Genomic DNA, 23,680 nt, shown 5'->3' with positions numbered 1-23,680 from the left:
GGAAAGATGCGCATGCTGGCTGGCACCTTTATAAAATATTAGCCCTAAATAATTAGAAAAAGAGAACACGAGCAAAGGGGAGTTTGTTTTAAGATGTTTATGTATTGCTTGTGAAACTGCAAATACAAGATAAATGACTAAAACATATATAATGATAGTCTAAGCCTATTTGAATCTGCTGAGCCCCAGTGTGAAATCATTCATCCAAAACTCATCATCCCATCATCATCTAGCTCTGTTTATCTTAAATATGAAAAATAATCCCTAACCTCTTTCAGTTTCATATGGTTTCTCTTAGGGAATTGTGTGCATGGGAAATGGGAGATAAGATTCTTTGGACTGGTCTGGTTTAACGTACTACATTCATCTCCATTTCTGATTTTTTTTTTCTTCTCTTTTCTTTTTTTCTTTTCTATTTTTTGATTGCCTCTTTTTCTCCTAGAAGCTTGCAGTGAGCTCAGTGAATTTTCTTCTGTCGATATTTTATCCTTCAGTAAATAAGTGGTAATATCTCACCTATGCTAAGAATAAGCTACTTTGGCTTCTGGTAGTCACTGTAGTATAGTCTGCTTTTTATAAACTCACGCTATAGTATCTTCAGTTGTTAAAAGTATCAACTTTTGGTACTAAATTATATAGCTACATTGAGTTTCTTCGCTGCTTTTTGCTTAAGGAATTTTTTTTATTATTTGTCTGTTATTTGATTGTTTGTAGTAATCTCAGTGCCACATATGGAGTAGGTTTCTAGAAGCTCTTATGTTCATTTTCTATTTTTCTTAATTACATTTTTCATCAAATTGGCTTTATGTGAGTCTTCCTTCTATCCTAAAACAAGAAACAAAAAATGATAGTAACCTTTCTTTTCCTCTACATTCTGTTTCCTCCTTTGAAAATAGTTTGCATATGAAAATTGTGCTGCTAATAATTATTCAGTGTTTCAGAGGTCTCTTGTCATTCATGGAAACGGATATAATTCCATATTCCTATTGACTTTGATATAAAGCAGCTTATAACTGTATAATATAGAGTTTTTACTTGGTAAAGAGAAGAACAGTCTTCCATTTGTTGTATGTAAACTGCAATAAAAGTTCTTAAGTTACTATGTCTGGTCTGTGCAGGGTGAAATTGCAAAATCTTATATTCTTTCTTACTTTAGGTTGTATGCATTCTGGAATTATTATTATAATAATTATTTTAATTAGTTGTTTGGTACAGTAAGCTCTTACTAAAATAAAATAATAATCTGAGATACTGGAAGATGTTGTGTGGCTATTACATCTTACCTGAAAATTCACATTCTTTTTGTTATTAGGGAATTCTTGAATTGAGTCCAAAATTCTTGAAAAAGAGCAGAAGAGAAGTCAGTTTATGGGTAAAGATTTTGTTGTATTTTGAATTTCAGAAAAGGACTATTACTTGTATTTGATCTATTTGTTTTTTATGAAATAGAGAAATAGTTTCTGGTTTAGTTTCTTGTCTAGAAACACAGCTGAACTGCTGAATTCAAGCAAATTGTCCATATTCCCTGAAATTAATCTTCATTTAAGGAAAAAGAAAAAGAAAACAGAAACATATATTTATTTCATAAAATTGAAATAACATCCTTTCTATAGCAATGCATTTAATTTTATACTTCCAACTTGAACATATTTACAGCTGCTAAGATCTATATGAAATTCCCTTATAAATGAAAAAATTTAGAAGAAGCAGTGCTTGATATGGAGATTAAGCTAGTGTATTAGAGATCCACATAAAAATCTGTCCTATGTAATTATTGTTTTAGAATCTTTTTGATAACAACAATAAGCAGCCTATAAATAAATAGGATATGGTTACAGGTTATATTTAATTTATGGTTTATTTTAGTTTCTGATGCCCCTTATGTTAGCAGCAGCAAGTTCATAGGAGATGGAAGAAAGTTACTGTAGAAGCAAAAAATATGAAAGTGTTTAGAAAAGAATTAAGTACCTTCCAGGAATATAGGTTTGTTTGCAGCTAGTAAATATGACGATTGAATGCAACCAGCAGTCATGTTACCCCTCTGATTGTGTTAAAGGAAAGTTTGTATTTTGTTGCTATATTCTCTCTGAAAGTATCTGTTCCTAGTGTCTGTCAGATAGGTTGCCCTATTCAGTTCAGTTGGTTGTATAAAGAAATGGAAATAGCTTCAGTTAGATTGTCTAGAATTTCTTTTGCATCATTCTGGTGTAGGGATAAACCTAATCTATAACTAAAAGTATAAATTATTTTATTTGTATTTCCATGAATTTCTAACTTGAGTTTATCTTGTGAAGGTGCTGTAAATAAGCAAGTCCTCCAAAGGGTTGGATTAGTAGAACAGTACAAACTCATAATGTTGGTGGAAAATAATCCTACTACCCCAGTGTATGCAAAACAGAATTCAAATTCAGAGGATTTCAAAGTTAGTCTGCCCTGTTTAAAAGTGGCTTAGGTATCTCCTCTGTTACAATGCAGTGTGTAGTGATACAGCCATAACATGAATCAGTTACACAAAAATGATTTCAGCTGTAACAGGAGGAAAATACAAAACACCACAATGCACTCTACTTGGTGAAGCATACTTGGTTAGAGGTAGTTACACTTCTTGGTGGTGACATTTGAGTGTTTTTGACTAAGTGCTTAATTTAACAAGCTTTTCTAAAAAGCAAGTTTTTTTATTTCAACTTCATTTAAGACGTGTTTATATCATTTTGAATATATTTTTAAGGTCATTGAAGGATGTGCCTGGATATTTGGGACAGTGGCCTTGAAATATCTGACTTCTTTAGCGTTTGGGATAGCTGATGATGTAAGTGTTCTTTCTCTTAGCTTAATTTTTGTTCAGAAAGTCTGGTGTTACATAACACTTTCTTTAGGTACTGTTTTCTAATAGATTCATATGATAGTGATACTTACAGTAATATTTTATGTGATAGGTCATTTACGATTCTATTTTTTTTTTCTTTTTAAATTAAACTGAAGTGGGAGTTAGGTTAAAAACTAACATTATTTTGTCAGTGAAGCATGATGTTGAGAGAAGGTGAGTTAAAATAGAAAGAAGGAAATTTTCCTTAGTCTGGAAGTACACATGTCCAATAAGATATTTTAGGCCCATGGGAAGCAATTTAATGAAACTATTCTCAGGCTTTGAAGTAAGTTTGGAATGTTTGATTTATGTTAGAAAGCCTCTTTCATGTTTTGTGGAAGAGCATTACTTTACACATGGAACCTTTATTTTCCTACATTTCTGTTATGTAATTACGTATTTTTTTATTTTAAAAATCTCACTTGAAACAGGTTATATTAAACTTTATAGCATCAGGGAAAGGGAATAGTATAGTAATAAAACTAAAAATCAACTAATGGCAAATCAGAAAGTAATACATATCAGCTGAAGTCAATGGAGGCTCCAAGAAAAGTATTGATGTGTTTCATTTATTTAGGTTAGTTTCTTTAGAAAACTTTTAATTTTTAATATTTTGATTTTTATCATCTTACTTACATATTTTTCTGAAACCCCCAGGATTACTTTTCCAGAAGTGGAGGAGAAATTGTGTAATTGCTTTCCCATTCATTATGAATTATCATTTTGAGATGCTGTGACCTAAGCTGTGAAAAGACAAAGTTTTTTACTACTGATTTAACAAATGCTTTGTTTGTCTGTAAATGTGGCTTTGTAGAGCTTTATGCATTTCTGGTATCTTATGATATCTTTTCCTATATTTGCTCAATTCCTTAATTTACTTTTCTGTGAAGCTAATTTAAGAAGACAGTTTTRAAGTCTTTGTTATGACTAGGACTCCTCATTGCACTTTGGCCCTTTTATTACCAGATTCTGCTGTTTAGACGTTATCTATGCAGATGCTACATCAAGGGGTAAAAGGTGGCAAGCTCGTATCTTAAAATGAGTATGCAAAAACTGTACTCTCGTTGAGCACAGTCCCAGTGATAACTCCCTTATTCAACCACTTTCCACTTTTTATTTTGTCCAAGCTCTCTTACTGAAAACCTCATTTAATATACCTGAAAAAAATTTTGGTGCTTTTGTCACAATATTGTAAATCCTGTAGACTTCTCTTCTAATTAAAAATCTTTATATTTACATTTCAGCTGCTTCATTTCAGCACATAGGCCAATTTTACTGACTACTGCTTTTGTTTTTTATTTCCTACCAGGCTCATATAGGTAATCTGTTAAAATCTAAGTTTACTGGCTACAAGGATTTTGATACATTGATGTACACCTGTGCTGCAGAATTTGACTTCATGGAAAAAGAGGTAATCTGATCAAATCAGATCACTGTGGAACTGGAAACCTTTTGGTTTATATTAATTTGTAACTTAAAACATGTGAGAACCGTCTCTTCCTTGCATCGTAGGGCTTTTCTTTTTTGGAATTCAAGAGGTTACTGGTGAAGTTAGAGACATCAACGGACTTCAGCTAAATTTAACTGGCTTTGTTACTTTTTTAAGTGGACTAAAAGGACTGTTTTGATTTCAGTTCTAGAAAACATTTGCTTGAATGAAAGAAGTGTTGATTCAAGGGCAAATGGAAATTTACAGTTTTGCAAACTTAAGATTTTATGTGGCCATTGGTAATTGATGTTGAATAAAGGGAAAATGGGATCAGAGCTATAAGGGTCCTATGTGGTGGATTTAGATTGCAGAGGAGCATTGATGCTTCTTAATTTGCTGTTAGTGGACTTCTGTAGTTAATCGGTATGTAGATACATATTTAGAAATTTTATAGGTTCCTCAAACCATAGTACTCAAATTCAGATGGCATTCAGTCTACTCTTAGCCTGAGGAAAGCTGGCCAAAGAAATAGGGAATATTTGCTCATGGCTCTAGTATTACAATCTCCACTGAGATTTCTGGGTAGAGTTGAAATTTTAGTCTCTTTTAAGCTTGCTTTGTTTTTGTTGTATGTTTAAATTGACATTTGCTTTGAGGAAGGATTTTTTTTAAATTATTTTCTTTAAAATGACCATTATAGCAATTACAGATGAGTGGAAAGCAATTAATGCAGTTATTTCCATTATAGACTCCAGTGAGATACACAAAGACTCTGCTGCTACCAATTGTTTTGGTGATTTTGGTGGTAATCATTAGAAGGGTAAGTGATTGATTTAGTGAATGACCTTTTCCTTGAATTTGCTTTTTAGGTTTTTTGAAGGGGCCTCTATTTATATTGAGGTAGGAGAAAGCTAGGTAAAATATGATTCTTTAAAAACTTTTGAATAAAATTTTGTGTTCTCATTACATAGATTGGGAAAAGTGCAGTCCAGAAGTCAGTGGCAAAGCTTGCTTTGATGTTGAAGTTCCAAACACAAATTTCTGTCCTTTAGCTGAGGAGAACTATAACTGTAGTTTATAACTGTTTCTGTAGATCTAATTGTGCATGATTTGTGTAAAAACGACTTACAGTTTACACAAGAACAGATGGGAAACTGAAAACTGCCTGGCTAATTAAACATGCTAACAAAGAACTTTTAGCTGGAATATGGCTTTTTTTAATCTTAATATAATCTTAGAATGGGATTGCCCAGGTGCAATTTAATTTTGCAAATATTGAAAATACATTAAAATATTTTTGAAAGTTTATTCATACTTCTTGTTGGCTTTCATTTTCTTCAGGCAATTAAATATCTTGTGTGGACTTTATCTCAAAAAGGCCAATGTGAAAGGTAAATGTTGTCTTCTCTTTGAATATAAAACAATTTTCTGCCAGAAGTTTATTTGATTTGATATATGCTAGGTAATTTAGAATTTTACATTGTGTGGGCCCCTTTTGTACTGTAGATTGTTTGCAGTTCAATAACTTAATGACTTGGATGTAATACTTACAATGTTTTTACAGGACGTCTAAAACTAAGTTTAGCTGCTGAACTTAGTTTTGGATATCCTAACCTCTACACCCAAATGTTTTTTTGGTAATATATTTTTCTGCTGTATGTTCTTAAACCAATGTTTGTTTATGCTCTTATTCACTTTTCTGCCATAAACAGTGAATGCAAACACATTCCTCCCCTTTATTTTTCTTTCTGTGTTACCAAGATACTTGAGTTTCATCTTTAGAAAGGAATCCCTACCATATTCATTTTATTTACTAAATCTGTGTAATGCTTGCTCTGTCTGTTACATCCATTTGTCATCAGCTGTTGATATTAGGCTCAAGAATGGGGAATTTGGCCAACTGAGTGTTGTTGATTTCCCTGACACATCTTTTGCTGCGTTTTCTTTCTTTTATATTTTTCTGATCACTTCAGTGATCTCTGCTTTCTGTAGTCTGATGGCCTTCTTTCAAAATTTCAATAAATGTGAGCAGGATTCACCATCCTGTCCTCACAGATGCTTTAGCAGAACAGCAGGCATACATCATTTTGATTATATAAACATTTGTATTTCCTTCTAAGAATCCGAACACCACATATGTAGTAACTGAGTAAAGTGATTGACTCTGAAGAAGTGTTCTACTTCTTTTATGTTAGTGAGATATTCTCTAAATAAACTCTTATGTGTGAAGTAATCCATGGAAATAATTTAAAAAATGCTAAAATTAATTTTTGGATTGCAAATAGACATGTGATGGAGGAGAATAGTTACTGATTTGCGATATGTTTCAAAGATTGTTTAAAAAAAAAGAAAAAAATAGCTATTCAGGTGCTGAGTCATGCTTACCAGGTTCATTCAGTTGTTCAGAATAGTCATATATGATTCTAATGTAAAGCAACTGCTTCTGTATGATATAAACGAATAATTTGATTTTTCTGTTTTTCATTCAGAGAAGAACGTTCTAACCACGGTGAGGTAGGACTCATTCTGCACAGTTCTGTTCTGATGTTAACGTGAATATTCAATATTGAAATATAAATTGCAGTGGTCTGATGCTGATACGTGACTATTTGAAGCTAAGTATTCACTTCTGCTTCTATTTCCTTGTTCTATATTGGGTCTGGTATATTACCAAAATAACTCTGGAATGTTGAACAAAAAAAATATATATTAGCTAATAGGAGAGGAGGTAGTGCAGGAGAGGAATCTTTTGGGCTTTTGCTGTAGAGGCACAGAATGCTAATCTTAAGCTGGGCCTTTCGTTTTCCCCATACAGACTGAGAAGGTGAATGGTTACTATATGTAGTTTTATGGTATAATTTTCTATCAGTGGTGACAAAGCTTGCCATTGTTTGACAAATAATATTATCTTTTTAAAATTCCTTTTCATATGTGCCACAATGAAAACAGTTCTGCATGTGATTCTTTTAGTAAAATTACCTAAACAGTGTACGGCTGCCTTTTTTTTATTTTTTTTTCCAATTAAGTCAGCATAGAGAATACGAAATTTTCTTAACAGCTAACATGGCCAAAGCTTGCAAGAGAAACTTTTYATGACCCTTTTTGACCTTCATACCCATTTATTCAAATTCTTCAGTATGAAACCTAGTATAACTCTGGAGTAAAATAAGCAAACAGTTCACTGAAGATCAGTTTTAAATGTGCATATGGTGGCTTTAGGAAAGCCAAATAATTTACCCATTAGAGTATGAAATTACTGAATTATTTCAATAACTGGGAAAATAGTGATATATCAAAAATACTGAATCAGCTTTATAATAATTGATTTAGACGTGAAGGAATGAACTCTCATTTTCCATGCATACCAGGGATTTCCTAAGGAGCTTCTGTTTTCTGGGTGTTTCAGCAGTTTATTGTAGATTGTACTATGAGAGAAATATCATGCCATACAAAATATTTTAAGCAATCAATCAGATACAGGTATTTTTTTCAATCAATGCTGAATATTTAACTACAGCACTTCTACAGGTGAGATAGATTCAATGTTAGGAGTGTTGAATGATGTCTCTGCTTGTTGAACTTTCTAAGCTTTTACTTTTGAAAGTGCTAAAGCAGTCTCATGCTATAAGCAGATCTGTGGTTGTGTGATTACTGAGGATAATTTTAGTTGTTTATTTCATTTCATGCTTGTTAAGTATTTTAGATATTAAACAATAAGGTCTATTCACTATTTATAAGTTACACAAGAAATTTTACATATCACGTTGTGCCTCAGGATCTTTTGGATAGCTAGCCGTTTCTCTAGCTTTTTTTAGTAGTACTGTTACTGTTTCTCCCTCATGTTGTGCCATATCTTAACATACTACACATGTTTTTGTAAAGAAGATCGCAAAGTCGTTATCGCTATCTGAAATGTGAAGGTCTTTATTTTGACATACTCTTTCTTAGATAAGCTTGTAATTTAAGCTATACTGAAAAAGAAGTTGTATATTTAAGAWAAAAATGAAATGTTTACAAATGCTAGCTTATGCTCCTGTGTGGTATGTTTGTTTTTGCAGCTGGTATATCATACATTGCAGCTGTTGGCGTACAGTGTCCTAGCAATTTTAATTATGAGACTGAAACTGTTTTTGACACCACATCTTTGTGTTATGGCTTCCTTAGTGTGTTCAAAACAGGTAAGATCTTTTTTTTTTTTTGATTCTATAACTGTCTCAACACTTGTATTATTACCTAGCTGTTTGTTTTTAAACAAATTTCTGTGTTTGTAATTGCTAAATCTGAGTATACCAGTTAAAAATAAACAAATTAGTCTGTCTAAAAATAATGCTACGCATGTTCCCCTCTCTCCTCCGCCAAAGTAAAGCAAAAATCTTTTATTATACAACTTGTCCAGCTACATTATTATACAAATTAATACACTGTGAATTGAGCTTGAGCATACGGAGGCATATACTAGATTTTGTTTTATTTGAACACTTCTATGCCATTGCAAGGTTTGTATCGACTACTGATTTTATCCAAATAGTGTTTACATTTGTTTACATTTTGCTTTCACAGCATTTTGGATTGCTTTTCATGTTTTTAGTTTATTAATTTACTCTAAAAAGACATTTCTAAATAGTGTTGCATGTTGAAAATGATTTAAAAATCAGAAGTAGTGTGCCTAACTCAGATTTAATTTTCCTAGCTTGAAATCACCCATAACAGACAGCACTGTTAGATTGGTTTCCACATATGAAATGTCTGTTAGAATTGGCTTTCCATGTTTCAGTAGTTGTGTTTTTGAGAGGTGAACTTGATTGAATCTGTATCTGAATAGCTATTTCAGAAGCTTCACAATTGCTGCAAAAGTAGGATTTCGAGTCCTCTGTCTGGAAAGTGTTACTTACCTCATACGAAATAAATATCCCACACAGAGGGTGAATGAAGATGATTAATGCTGAACTTTCAGGGAATTGATAAGAAGGTCTATATGGGGAACACTACCACGGGATAAAGAATACAGGGAAGGACAGTTCTTCCATAATGTGGTACAGACTACATGGTAATCCGTCTTGTTTAATATTGTGCTCCTTACTTTCTTGGTGCCTTTTTTTTCACTTGGGCGCCTCATATGCAAAAGTACTGAGTGCTTGCTGACATAAAAGGAATCTGTATTTTCGCATGTTCATAGCATTTTATATGTTCAAATACTCTTTAAAAAGTAAATTCATTTAGTCACCTTGGAAATCAGTGTTCAGACTTAATATAAACTTGCTTGTCCTGTATTCTGTTGCCATTCTGTAAGGCAGGCAGGTGCTCTTATGACACTGCCCAGCTTTTAGTTACTTGATCTTGCAGCATTGGTGTCCTCTTCGGGGTCTGGTTGGTTGAGTAATTAATAGCAGTTACACTGCAGTTAAAACTTTCTAAGCAGACTTTCACAGAGTGTCTCTGTGGAAATGTCAGCGTACAGTATTTTCATTGCTTAAAAGCAATGAAATTGCTTTTAAGACATCAGAAAAGCAACAAAAAAAAAATCTGTTTATCTCCTTCTAACATATTGTTGTAATTTGTGGATGGCAAAATTATCATAGAAGTGAATTCTGTCCAGAGGAAATTTCTTCTTAATTCTTGTTTTAACTGTTTGTGTTCCTAAAAGAAAATTTGTAGGCTTTTCTGCCCTATTACGCACTTGGTATACAATATACAATCAATACATCAAGAGTTAAAACTCTTGTGTAATTTTGTAGCGAGTGAACTTTCAATTTTGTACTATTCTGTCAAACCTCTGCAAATTGACAAATGTGTTACTGAAGAAAATATGAACTACTCTTTTTCTGTTGTATCAAGAGAATATTTTCTGAAATATATGGAAAAAGTACCTTGTAACTGGTAATGAGGAAAGATGAGCTGATAGGAAGGTTTCTGGTAATAGGTTGTCTCCTTTGCTTTTTTGTATTGTAAGCTACCTAGTACATGGCAAACTAGTAAAAGTTTTACCTTTATTTATTCATTGATTTTAGTACCAAAGCTATATTTTTGATTCATTTTTAGATATAATTCAAAATTCACTTTGGATAACAGTGTTTTTGTTGTACTATTGCAACTAAGTTCATTGTGCCACTTAATGAAATATAGTACTTTCAGTAATCATTGCCTTTTAGATTTTTAGATGCCATGTTAACACTATGTAAATATTTGCAAGAAGGAAGGGTTCAGAGTAATTTATCAATATATATATTTTTTCCCTTTCAAGTTGTATCAGTTTTACAGGATTCAGTTTATGGCACTAACTTTTATTCATCTATCAGTAGAAAAGATTGTGTTTAAAAGGAGAGATTGGAAAGAACAACAACAACAAAAAAAAGTCAAGAGGTATTCTGCTTCTAAAAGCTGTTTGGTCCTTTGGGTGTTCTACTCTTATGTCTTTGGTTGTAAAATGAGAGCAAGATTCTCAGGAAGGTACAAATTCAAATGATCATCTATTCTGGGAGCTGTTCTGTTGGACCAGATGGCCAAGGTCCAGTGGCTTTTTTCCCTCTTCTTTGCAGCATAGTGGAAAAGAAGTTGGATTGAAAGAACTAGGTCTTGAATGATAGGAAAAATAAGGCTTTAGTCTGCTGTAGTTTGAGGGAGTTGTTCCGTGCAAAAGAAGGTAAATGACCAGCTGTAATATAAGTAAAAAATTTTTTTAAAAAAATCTCATGTTGCTGTCAGTGAAGGTTCTTTTGCCTTTAAAATGTTCACTAGGTTGATGCTGATTCATACCTGTAAAAGACAAGCTAGATTCTCTCCAGTCTGACTGGTGCACTTTTTTTTAGTGTGGAGCTGCTGGTAATTTTCCAGGTAACACATGGCTGAGTTGAATATAAGAGAGAAACTCTGACATCCTGTGACCCATAGGGCTATCCAGGATTTCCAAGACTTTTATCTAAGACCATTTCTAAGACTACTCTGACTTAAGAAAACAAAAGGCAAAGAGAACTTACTTTTTGTAGGCTCCGGAAAATATCAAATGGTTTTTCGTAAGTTTTTTTTCTGCCCTACTGGCTTCTAAGCAGAAATAATTTTTGAGACTGAAAAATCTGATTCTGTATATGTAATAATGATATAGAGGAATCAATGTGCTTGAGGGGGTGAGCAGGGTAAGATAGGCCTTGAGACCAAATGATTGACTAGAATGTGTTCCATTTTTTCATTGTTTAAAGATGTTTAGTTGGAGGATATGTTGACAGCAACAATTTGTCTTTACAGATGCAAAAAAAGAGGGGGGGCAAAATAAACATATGTAATTATCTCCTCGAGAGACCAGCACTGTCCTATCCTCTAGCAGGCCTTTTAATTTACCTGCGAGGGGTATGTTAATATAACTGCTTTATTTTGAGACACATTAATCAGCTGCCAGTAAAAATACATCCCTTTGTTAGTGAATATTTAGTCTGAGAGGGAATTTTGTAAAGAGGGTATACCAGTGGAAGGGAATTTTGTATACAGTGTTCTTTGAGACCATTTCATGAATCTGTATACTTACCATTATCTCAGTGTTGCAGCTTGTGGCATCCGACGGCTAGAGAGATTTAAAACTTATTGTTTATTTCACAAAAAGAAAAAAACTTTAAATCAATTAAAAAAAAAAAAAGCATAAGAAACACCCTGGAAAAAAAATGCTGCTTTTGCACTGCATATAAGTTCAGCTGTTCTAGGCTCTTTCTATAAACAAAATAGTATTAAATTGAGGTATTTCTTAACATTATTAATATTTTATAAAGCATTATCGATTAYGATTTCCTTTGATTTGAAAAGCTATGAAACTCTTTAAAAAATTCTGAACTTCTAACATGTTCTTAATTGAACTGAGGTTATTGCAATTACTGTTAAAAAAAGGTTTGCTCATGTAGACCAGCATACAAATGAATTCATTTCTCTTCCATTCTTCCAGACCTGTGCCAGGGGTCAGGCATATTTGGTATATTAAGTTTCCTTGGATAATGCTGCTATTTTTGCCAGAGTGTTCAGCAGGAAGTTTTTTTGGATAAGAGTGGAGTACGTTGTATTTCAGAGGTGTCTTGGGAAATTAAATAATCTGTAATTTAGGGTTAGTTTATACCAAAAATAATATATGTTATTTAACTGGTGTAATCAGAATAGTGGGAGATTTTACTGCAAAACTTGGTTATTTCATACTTTAATTAAAAAGTGGGTAAAAGTACTCTTACGTGAAATGTGCTTAYTTAGTGCAGGTTTGGTTCCAAACAACAAATAACTAAAAAAAGTATTTCACATTTTAATGTGATCCAAGGTTTAAAATGTTCAGCTATGGATGAGTTAAAGTATCCTTGCTGAAACCAAACAAGAACACAACAAATTTGGTACTTTTTTCAGATTCATCAGTATTTGCTTTAAGCCTCCAGCATATAGTCTTTAGGGAAAAATCCAAGGGCAATCTTTTTCACTTCAGGAGAGGAAGCATAGGATATAAAGCAATATTAAGTCCATATTCTAAAGTTCTACTTTTGTGATATATTTTCATAAATTTACATAATAACATTTACTTAATCAATACACTAGAGCCAGAAACTCTTGATATGAGAAGATAAAATATTGCATAAGTGCAGCTAGCATTATTGAATGATCTTTTACTTGCAGAATTCAATATCTGAACTACAACTTTAGGAGCTGCATTAATATCAATTCTTTTTTTTATAGTATTAAAAAGTATTAATGCACTGCATTCAGTACATGTGAGTACTTCTTACGAGGTCTCATTGAACTATAGTAGAGAACAATTGAAAAACAGTTTCATATTGTAATATATGTTAGATTCCTTACAGAGAAATAAAAATCAGTTGTACTGCTTATAGTGTTACAGAATTCTTGTCTAGGGATTAATTGTTTCTTCTATTTCAGTTGTTTGGATGGCTCTTCTGTAAAATCCAGCCCAAAATATTGGTCTTTGCTATTTTAGCATTGATGACAATAGAAGGATCATCAAACCTTCAAACTCAATGGAACATCATGGGAGAATTTAGCAATTTGCCACAGGAGGAACTTTTAGAATGGATAAAAGTCAATACCAGACCAGGTAACTACTAAATAATGTTAGCTGTCCCCTGTTTAATGTGATAGGACTTGGTAGAATGACTGCAAAGTTATTACTACTATCTGTTCCTTTGCCTTGGGACCATCCAAAAGTCACTGTTTAGTCACGTGTACTTGCCCAGSCAGAAGTTGCCTCAAATGGAAAAATAGCAAAATGTTTGTTTTGTTAGACTCCAGCCTAGCAGTACGGAAGTTTTTAACACTGTTGTGGTATTCCTACAACAGAAATATTTGTGCAAAGTCCTATTAAAACATTTTTTTGTGCACATGACACTGATCCTGTGCTGATAGAAGATCACTGTTTTGACAGAGGAAATGGATGTGCTGTGGTTGCTCCCATCTTTTACTGAAGTGAATAAAAGTGTCATAAAACTAGCTGGAAAAAAGTAGTTAGCATTTTAGCAGGAAAATACTTTCTAGCCAGAAAGGACTTACAAGGACTTGCATTTTTTTTAAACTCACTTAGCTGTGGCATAAGAAGGGACAAATAAACAAATGTTGTTATAATGAATAAATTTTACTTATTCAAGAATGAAAAATAATGTGTATTAAATACTTATTATTAGGTGTTTAGTTATCTAATGACTTATGTTGGGGTCAAGATTGAAAAAAAAAAAAAAAAAAAGGTGTGAATTTTTTGTGTGTCCTGTGGGTGCCATGGTAGGTCTTTTCAAAAGAGCACTTTTCTCTTTTTGCATTTTTATTGTTTAATTTTATCAGAAAACTATTAGATATTTGAAAATCAATTCTCTGCTTTTACTACTTGATTCTTAATCTCGAACATTTTTTTCATTCTGTATTTCAGATGCAGTTTTTGCAGGAGCAATGCCTACAATGGCAAGTGTTAAATTGTCTACACTTCGTCCTATTGTAAATCATCCTCATTATGAAGATGCAGGATTGAGGTAAATATAAAGGTTGAGGAGGGTTTTTTTAGCCATTAGTGCTSTTAACATTGGTAATATGGAGTAGGACTGTCAGCATGTTATATAGTAAAACTTATTAAAAATTTCTAAAACCTGATTTGATATTTAGTCAGATTGAAAACATACGAAACTTCTTTCAAGATTTTTGTTCGTTCGCTAGGATGTACTGTAAGATAGATACAGCTTCAAACTTACTTATATCCAAAAAAAATCCAAATACGATTCTGAATCGGGATTAACATGTACTAATACATCCTTTCTACATTCTGTTTTCCTATGACATTGTACATAGATTTTTTTTCCTCAAGAAAGCCACTTCAGTTGTTCCTTTAACCTTTCTGCAACTGAGTGTTGTTTTTTATCTTCTTATATCTAATTATTGAGATACTAAAACTAGTTGAAGTTGAAATTTGTAATGAAACTTCTACCAGTTCATTCGACATTGAACTTGAAGCACTGAGTTGTGTTCTTTATTATTTTCAAAATCAGGAAATTTTTCTAAATCAAAATTGACTTACCTGGAAAGGTCATGTTTTTTTGTTTTAATTTTAATGTCACAGATCATTTGTTTAGTATAAAGAAAATAGAGAGGGATAAAGGAGGTGATGGGGACACTGATGTTATGTGCCCTTATGCCCTTAGTTCTTTATCTGGCATAAATCCAAAATACAGGACAGGGCATGTTTAGGGAAAATAAGCTTGAGATGATATAGAATCAGAAAATGAACAGAAGTTGACAATGTCATACTTTGCACCATCAAGGAAACGTATTACTGGATAATATAACCAAGACTGTGGTTTACAAGTGACAGTTGTGCTCTGTTCAGCATAGACAGACTTCAGAGTGAGCTTTTGATCTTGAATTCTGAATTTAAGAATAGTCTAAACAAGAGCAATGAGAATTACCTTTGGCAAAGGGGACTGAGCAAACAATTTCTTCTGATCATGCCCAGTCCAAGCAAGCTTGAACTGATGTCTTTGCACCTTGCCTTGAATACTACATTTTAAGTACATGGATTTGACATCTTTACCTTTTGTGTTCCCAGTAACCACAGATCTTGCTACAAAGTTGTTTTCTACTACAGAAAAATGACTGTATTTATTGTTCTTGGAATCATTCTATTTGTAAAGAAATTGTTGCATTAAAGCAAATGACACTCTTATTTTAAACTTTATTTTAGACTAGTTGCTTTGTGAAATAAGCCTTCCTGTGTAGCCTAAAATTTAAGCTTACAGTTTTCTTGCTGTGTTGTTAGCTAACCTTTATGATATTTCTCTTTTTAAAGGGCCAGAACTAAGATAGTATATTCCATGTACAGTCGAAAACCTGCAAAAGAAGTTAAAAATGAATTGATAAAACTAGGAGTGGATTACTACATTCTAGAAGAGTCATGGTGCATAAGAAGAACGAAGTGAGTAATCTTAATCTTTCTCACAGGAATAGTATGCCACTCAAACAAATAGTCTAGCATTCGCATAAAGCAGTAGTTTTGAAATGTTGATCTTTAAACTTTGGCACTTTATTGTGCTCAAAATACATTTTAGTCCAGCTTCTCCAGACCCTAATACATATAACTAATGTTAGTAACGCATTAATAACACTGTGGTCTTCATTTGCACTTAAAAACTATGTTGTGTCTATTTTTAAACTTCACTGTAGAATATAGAGGGGGTTCACAAAATAAGTTATAATTTGCAGAATCGCAGAGTGGTTGAGGTTGGAAGGGACTTCCAGAGACCATCTAGTCCAATCCCCCTGCTCACGTAGGGTCACATAGAGCACGTTGCCCAGGACTGCGTCCAGATGGCTTTTGAATATCTACAAGGTTCGAGACCCCCACAAATTCTCTGCGTAACCTGTTCCAGTGCTCTGTTAACTCGCACTAAAGAAGTTTTTCCTTATGTCCAGATGGACCTTCCTGTGTTTCTGTTTGGGCTTGTTGCCTATCGCTGGGCACCGCTGAGAAGAGTCTGGCCCTGTCCTCTTTACACCCTCCCTTCAGTTACTTACATACATTGATAAGATCCCTCTAATTCTGTAGAGAACAGATGTGTTTGTGTAATAAAAAAGTCTAGTGTGATTAAAAGGTGCAGAATAAAAGGTAATTTTAGAATCATAATATTACCATTGTAGATTCCTGTATATTTTGTCATGTTTAGACTACTTAAGAAAAAGGTATGCTTTTTCTGTAATTTTTCTTTTTACCCTTTTAAAGCACCATTGATTCAGTTAACTTATTTTTCTATATGTTTAGAATAAAATGAAATAAATCTATGCTATTTCTTAGTATTGTCTTTGACAAAATTAGGAAATTTTCAGTAATTTTAACTTTGAGAAATAACCAATAAGGAATTGATGTTGCTTTTATGCGTTAACAAAGGAGCAAGAAAATACCACTTTTTTTTTTTTTTTTTTTTTTTTTTTTTTTTTTTTTTTTTTTTTTTTTTTTTTTTTTTTTTTCCCAAGGTTTCTTTAGAGGTTTTGGGGATGTGAAGTTTGCCTTCCATTTTCTAGGAAGTTGTGAGGGTCTCTGGCAATGTATATTGCATAATTTAAAAGTCATTTTGTAATATATACTGTCTCTTCAAAATTAATCACTACTAATTGTGTAACCCCCAAAGCAGACAGATTTTATATGTTATAAATATTTATAAACATTTTATGTTTATGTTTATAAATACTTTCTCTTGAATTACTAATACAATTATTAATTTCCTAATCTGTTAAGAATTTATAGTCTAAAAATAAAAAAAAAAGATAGAGAAGGTATAATCAAATATTCATAGAAAAATTCACACAACTGAGTTTAAAGAGCTGCATGTTTTTTGATGGCATTTCTTAATTTTTGCTTACATATTAAAATGTTTTCTAGGCCTGGTTGCAGTATGCCTGAAATTTGGGATGTGGAAGATCCTGCCAATAGTGGCAAAATACCTTTATGTAACCTTATGAGCAAGGATTCCAGACCGTATTTCATCACGGTATTTGAGAATAGCAATTACAAAGTCCTGAAGGTTCCAAAGGAATAACGTCTCAATGCAAAGAACCATCAATCTTTCAATTTTTTAACTAGTAACTGTAAGAATTCTAAATGAAAAATACCTTTTCTACTAAACTTGAAATGGGAAAATGTGTATTTTATTTTTTACCATTTTAAATGAATTCTGATTATAGAAGTATCTTAAACCTAACAGTTTGGATTTCTATTTCAGGGTCAGTCCCTTGAGATTTGCTATGCAAATGATTATATGTTTGCACATTTTATTTCACACTGATCCAAAAAAGTTAAAAATAGCTGTGGAAAGAAACTCCATTCTCAAAACCAATACTATTGTGAAATGGGACTGTCAGAATGTTTTAGCAAAGGAAGTTTGTTTAAAGTGTTGGTGCTTATCAGCTAGGAGGGAAGGAATGGTGCTATAGCATCTGGCATTGCATTTCTGATGTCACTAACATTACCCATCTCTCTTCTGGACAATGTGATACTTCCTAGAAATTTGAAGTCATGTAATTTCATTAGTCATGTCTGAGAGATATACGCTTCTTCTTTGAGAGGATTAAGAACATTGATCGTTTTGGATCACTTAAACACATGCTTTAAGCTTGCTTTTGAAATGGAAAAGTTTGTAAACAATCTTGAAACTTTATTCTTTAGATGCATCTTTCTGGTACCTTGTTGGTGTTAAAAAAGACTAACAAGGGTAATATTTGTAGTCAGCAATAGTTTAGCTTCTCAGTGTTCAAGAATTTTGGCATTCTTACGCATTCAGCATAAGCTGACATAGTGTATGTGAAATTTTTAAGGGAAAATGCTTTATTCAGGAAAAATCTGTCATAGCCTTAGAAAGAAACTAAAATAAACTCTTCACTGCCTTAACTAGACCTTCAGCGCCTAACTCAGTAAGAAATGACTTTCAAAATTTATGCCCAATTTTTTTTCCCATGTCTTAGATCCATCCTGCCTGGATTTGATAGTACATTGTTCATCCAATTTTAGTAAGGTAATGCTAATCTTTCAGATAGTTTGAAGAATCTCCAGCTCTAAAGAAAAATTAAATTTGCCCCAGTTGTGATACGAATATAGACATAATGGTGGTATGGACATAATCGTTCCACAAAATTAGAATGGTTCTACAATTTTTCTGTTGTCTTGGTGTCAAACCGACATTGTAAATAAGAGAATTACTTTCCAATATACTCAGTGCAAGGACTCCCTGTAGTCATTTAACTAAATTGACAGAGATATTATATAAGTAGTCATTGGAAACATACAGTAATTGTGATTCTACAGTCTAAGACTGTAGTAGTTGAAAGGTCCTCTGGATATCGTTCATGTTTGTTTTTTTTTTTTCAGATACCAGTCTATTAACATGACTGGTCTTTTTCAGCCCTGATAGCATCTAGCAGTATTAGGTGCTATAGAAGTAGCATCTGTCACACCTGAAACTGTAACAATTAAATGAGAACTTACGATAAAGTACTATTCTAAAAGCTGATCAGTATTTAAAAACTTTTTTTTAAAACAGTTTTATCGAGAGAGTGAGGGAAAATGGCTGAAAATGCATTAGCCTTTTAACTTTTACAGAGTAGATTTTGGAAAAATTTCTATAAGGAAACTCACAAAAAGGGCTTTCAGGAAGTCACTTTTTAAAATGTTAATTGAGTTCAAGGAAGCAGGAAAAAATCTTTATATAAACATTGTAACTAGTGTTACAGCACAAAAAGGTACTGTATTTTTATGAGGTTTATGCCAACTGTTGACATGTACTTATATGTGGTTAAATAAAAAAAAGATGTAAAGTGTTTTCATGTTTCTGATGTTACATATCTGCTCTTATTTACTTAATTTATCTGTTGGAATTGGAAATACTTCTAGCTTTGAATGCAATGAATTTCTTCAGTACAATGGGCACAATTTATAACAGCATCTCAYTTTTGATGGTTGTGCCTGCTGTAACATTTAATATGAAGATAAAATGAAGCACCTTTGTGAGACAAAGATGCTAAGACCTATTCAACGCTTCCTGGCCTTTTGTCATTCTTATCTACCATTTAAAAAAATGTTTTGCTTTTACCTTTTTTGGCATGTTAACTGAAACAGTGAAACTAAGTGGGTCAGTTTCACTTGGATTTTGGATTAAGATGCAAGTTTCACAAACCTGGATCTTACTCCAGGATAAGTAAAGAAAGTTCCTTCAGCAAAAGCAAATATGTAAAGAAGAGTACAGAGTTTTTGGAAATCAGCATTGTTGAAAGCAATTAGGAAATACAAATTATGACTTGAGACCTGTGTATTCAAATTGCATTGTTACAGTTGTTTCCATAAAGAGTGCTATTTCACCTAAGTTACAAAATGTGAAGGATGCAGTAAAACAAAGTGATATTTTAAAGACAAATAAAAAGGTGCTCTGGTATGATTTCAGCAACTGGACAAAAGACTTGAAATTTTAACTGACAGTAGTGATCTTCTATCTAAGCTTTATGCTTGTACTATAAGGAAAGAGTAGAATAACAGGTATGGTATGAAAGGCAGGCTTAACTCTATAAATATTTAAATAGTATAAATGTTAAGGAATTCTTAGAGTGACATTAAGACTGGGGATGTAAAATGGCATGCAAAAGTTGTAAATCTAAGATTTGGTCAGCTGCGTAGTAATTACTTGGATGATGAAAGGTTGCTTAGTGGTATGATGTACAAATTCTCAACTGTAGCTAAATGATGCAAGCATTTCAACTGTCTGTCAGTACAAAATCAAACAGATTATGATAAACTATCTTTAGCAGAGGATTAAGCTGACCTGTTTGGTTTTTTTGGAGCAGATAAGATGGATTTACTGGGTTGAGTACCAGACTGTAGCCAGATGGTGCCTAAGAACATCTTTTAACTACCTTGGCTGGAACAAATGTAGTTTTGCTAGGTGGAAATGGAAGGCTGAGGAGAAATATCAAAAGTTAGTGGAGAGCAGTGAATGGAATACAGGAACAGTTTTCCCAAATTTATCAGAAATAATGATAACTCTGGAAATATATAGTATGAACGTGACCACCAACAAAAGTATGTTAGCTGGAATATTAGTTTATAAGCATAGATGGATGGCAACGCAGACTTGGCTTCTATATTGAACAGATGTCAAATTGCAGCCATTAATGAAATTCCATGGGCTAGATCAACTCTTCCATGATAAACTTAGGGGAGGAAATGTGAGTCATCTGTGAAGTATTCTCTAAGTTCTTTAATATTGAGCAATTTTCCTTCTGCTTCTAGAAAGGAATGGCTGGTCTTTTTAGATTCTCCAAATTTCAGATTCTTTTCCTTCACCTTTACCCGAGTCTGAGTATGGGAGGGACTGCTTTACCCCTTTTTAAATTTATTTTGCAATTTATGTTGATTTAACTATATTGAGCAATACCATTGCTGTTGATCAGTATATGTGCAATCTGTTCACCTCTTAAGAAGGCATGATGTGTTCCAGCTTTTAGTAGAACGTAATTGTTGAAGTATAGGTTTTTTGAAGATGTTACTAAACATGGCATAGTTACAGATGAAGAACAATCAGGTGCTTATTTAAATAACAGAATTAAAATTTTAATAATGGTTGTTTCAGAAACTGATCCACCCTGCTCATGCGTGAAGTGGCAGAGAAATCAGGTCAAACTGTGCTAGTGTTATCTTGAGAGAACAGTGTGTATTTTTCAAATGATTTTAAAACTACACTTGTTAGTTAAAAAATTCCTATAAGTCTCCTCTGCAAATTGACTTCTCTTTCTGATACTGTCTTATAATTCTCCATTATTGAAGTCCAATTTAGTGTAAATACAAGGTTGAATCAGAAAAATTTGTCCACAAGAGATAGGCAGAGAAATTCCGAGACCATATAATGAGCAAAAGGTTGAACATGCACAAAGATTGGCTTGATTACATCATCGGGCTGGGTTTGTTGTTTTACAGTAAATCAGATTGCATTTATAGCAGGTATCACTTCTGGGTAAGCTATTGTTCAAGTGCCACTCCAATGAGTTTTGAGGGGTGTTTGCCCTGGTTTGGGTCCACTTAAGCACCCAGGAGAATGAGCCACAAAAAGTAATGTCTCATTTTCCTCAGGTTTTATTTCATGACCAGTTTCATGATTCAGTCTCATCACTGCATGAAACCTCCTTCTCTGTGTATTAACACATTGTTCGTTTCTGGAAGAAGTTAGAGGAAAATAAACTAAACTTTCTCTGATGTAAGGATTTTCTATCTCCTCAAGATAACTGGATAACTTACACCCCATAGTTTAAATGAGCTGTGGTAGCAACTTCTCAAACTACAGTCTGAGAAAGTTTCAAGGACTGGGGGCAAACACAGCCATCAGGAAAATATCTATAAGTTATTCTTTTTCACCAAATATTTTAAAGAGGAATGCAATTAAAAATAAAATGAGAGGAGAACATTTAAAGAAAATAAAAGTGTTTTTAACCCTGAGAGAATGACTAATGCAAAAATACAATTCAAATATTAGCATTTGAAATACAATATTCTAAAGACTTTTCCAGCTCAGTGATCTTAAAATACTGGAAAGATTTAGTCTAGCAAAAGCTGTAATTTCACATACGCTGCCGACCAACATACACTTCAGTTGCCACTGAAGAAGTCATTCTGCCCTAGCCATCTCTTGTGGTAGCATGAACTTTCTTGCAGTCAGTATGGAGACATGAACCAAGAAGGAGAAAAAGTGTCACGGAGAAAGATCCAGACAGGCAGCACCAACTTTTTCAGTGGCCATGTCATCCTACACTGATAGAAACTGTTCGTGACATTGTGCCTTCATGAGAGTTTCTGTCTGTCAGTCCCTACTAAATAACTTTTGAACTCCTGTCTAATTCCAATGAATTTTGACAAGACTGTAGACTTCTCAAAGATAGTTTTCCACAGGCCTAGCTGACACTGGTAGGCAGCAGGAAAAGGGTAAGAGAGAACAGCATTACCCTCCACCACTGAGAAAAAGCCAGCAAGACCTATCTGCTGCGGCTGCCTCTGCCCTAACAGCAATGTTGCTTTCTCTTGCCTCCGCAGGATGTGTTGAGGGTACAGGGAAATGAGGTTATGGTGGTAAAGGAAAGGGGAGGGGAAGCTAAGRACAGACTTCACTGTTCATGGGTCAACCAGTTTTATCCTTGGCAAATGCTTGCATTTCAGAGCTTTTGTGCACAGCTTTGCACGTAAGAGGAGGAAATGCACCTTTCTTTGCAAAGTATCAAGATGTCTAGAAGGTATCTGTAACACATGAATGATGCCCTGGCCTAAATTTAAGGTGAGGTTACACCCTGTCAGCCATCTGCTTCCTCCAGAAAAGGCCCCTGCTCCTGCCTTAAATTTCCAGGCAGCATGGGAGGAGCAGAGGCTCCTCCTGGCCCATCTCAGGGCTCCCACCGTGCCCTTGAGCTGGGCACCCTTTTCCTGCTGCCTACCAGGAGAGATTTCTACAGCTGCGTCAAGCCCCTGCTGAGGCAGCACGTGTGGGCTGAACGGTGCTGCGGCTCTGTGACCTGTTGCAGGAAGGCCCCTGTTGTGAACATTAATTGAAGAGCAACCCCCCAGCCGGCCTGTGGGGATTGCAGGCCTTCCTCCAAGGGCACAGCTGAAATTCAGAGGTGCTGCAGGCAAGTCCAGCTCTGAGACTCTTCTACGTCCTGTGGTGGGTAGCTCTCTGCCAGGTGACTGCTGGGCTGGCTGAAGGCAAGTGGAAAGGCTGAGTGTGAGGTTGGAGAAGGGAGTAGGATGCACTGGGAGGGGGCTGTTGGGCAGCTGGCAGGGATTGTGGACACATGGCAGGCAACTGGCCTGAATGTAGGACTGAAAGGTAAGCTGTGGAGCTGAGGGATTTGTGCAGATTTTGTGTTGTCCAAAGGTTCAGGGGATGTGGGTTGTGAGAACATGAAGCTTGAGGCTGTCTCTGGGCTTCCCAAGTACTCGAGGCAGAACTTACTAYTTAAATGTCATCCTTCTTTATCCTGATTTTGTTTTGTTTTGTCGGCTGGGGTTTTTTGCTTTGTTTGGAAAGTGCTGGGTCACCTGAGATATGGACTTGTACTGAATTTAGGAGACCCAGCATTACAAAGGAGAGAGACAGCACCCTGCTGTGGTCAAGCTGCTGATGGCAGCTGACTGACATCAGCCCAGATGCAGTGTGTATGGCTCTGCACACACAGCAACTGGACTGAAGGCTAGGCTACAGCAGAGCAATGGAAAAATCTATGCCAAGAGTTTAGGAATTTGGTTGCCCTCATCAGTGGGACATCAGTGCTGTTTGCTGGCTGCTGATTTTGGTACCACCAGCCCCAGCTGGTGGAGAGAGAGAGCTTGTGTAGGCAGTGCTGCCCACTGCAGGCTG

At 34.3% G+C, this 23,680-nt stretch overlaps 1 protein-coding gene across 1 annotated transcript in view; it reads left to right on the top strand.

Annotated features, from left to right (window-relative positions):
* Positions 1-19,110, top strand: part of DPY19L1 (dpy-19 like C-mannosyltransferase 1) — a 51,177-nt gene extending 32,067 nt beyond the window's left edge. Inside the window, exons 13-23 of the mRNA XM_085309131.1 lie at positions 1,313-1,372; positions 2,729-2,809; positions 4,176-4,277; positions 5,044-5,115; positions 5,637-5,686; positions 6,785-6,809; positions 8,354-8,473; positions 13,188-13,362; positions 14,185-14,284; positions 15,592-15,717; positions 17,179-19,110. Coding sequence (XP_085165257.1) covers positions 1,313-1,372; positions 2,729-2,809; positions 4,176-4,277; positions 5,044-5,115; positions 5,637-5,686; positions 6,785-6,809; positions 8,354-8,473; positions 13,188-13,362; positions 14,185-14,284; positions 15,592-15,717; positions 17,179-17,335 — 1,068 coding nt within the window. The 3' untranslated portion in view covers positions 17,336-19,110. The remainder of the gene's footprint in view (positions 1-1,312; positions 1,373-2,728; positions 2,810-4,175; positions 4,278-5,043; positions 5,116-5,636; positions 5,687-6,784; positions 6,810-8,353; positions 8,474-13,187; positions 13,363-14,184; positions 14,285-15,591; positions 15,718-17,178) is intronic.
* The last annotated feature ends 4,570 nt before the right edge of the window (positions 19,111-23,680 follow it).

This window comes from Rhea americana, unplaced genomic scaffold (genome assembly GCF_003343005.1).
Source record: "Rhea americana isolate MKP2758 unplaced genomic scaffold, rheAme1 scaffold_291, whole genome shotgun sequence".
NCBI classification, from domain to species: Eukaryota; Metazoa; Chordata; class Aves; order Rheiformes; family Rheidae; genus Rhea; species Rhea americana.
This window is presented reverse-complemented; position numbering and strand designations above follow the sequence as displayed.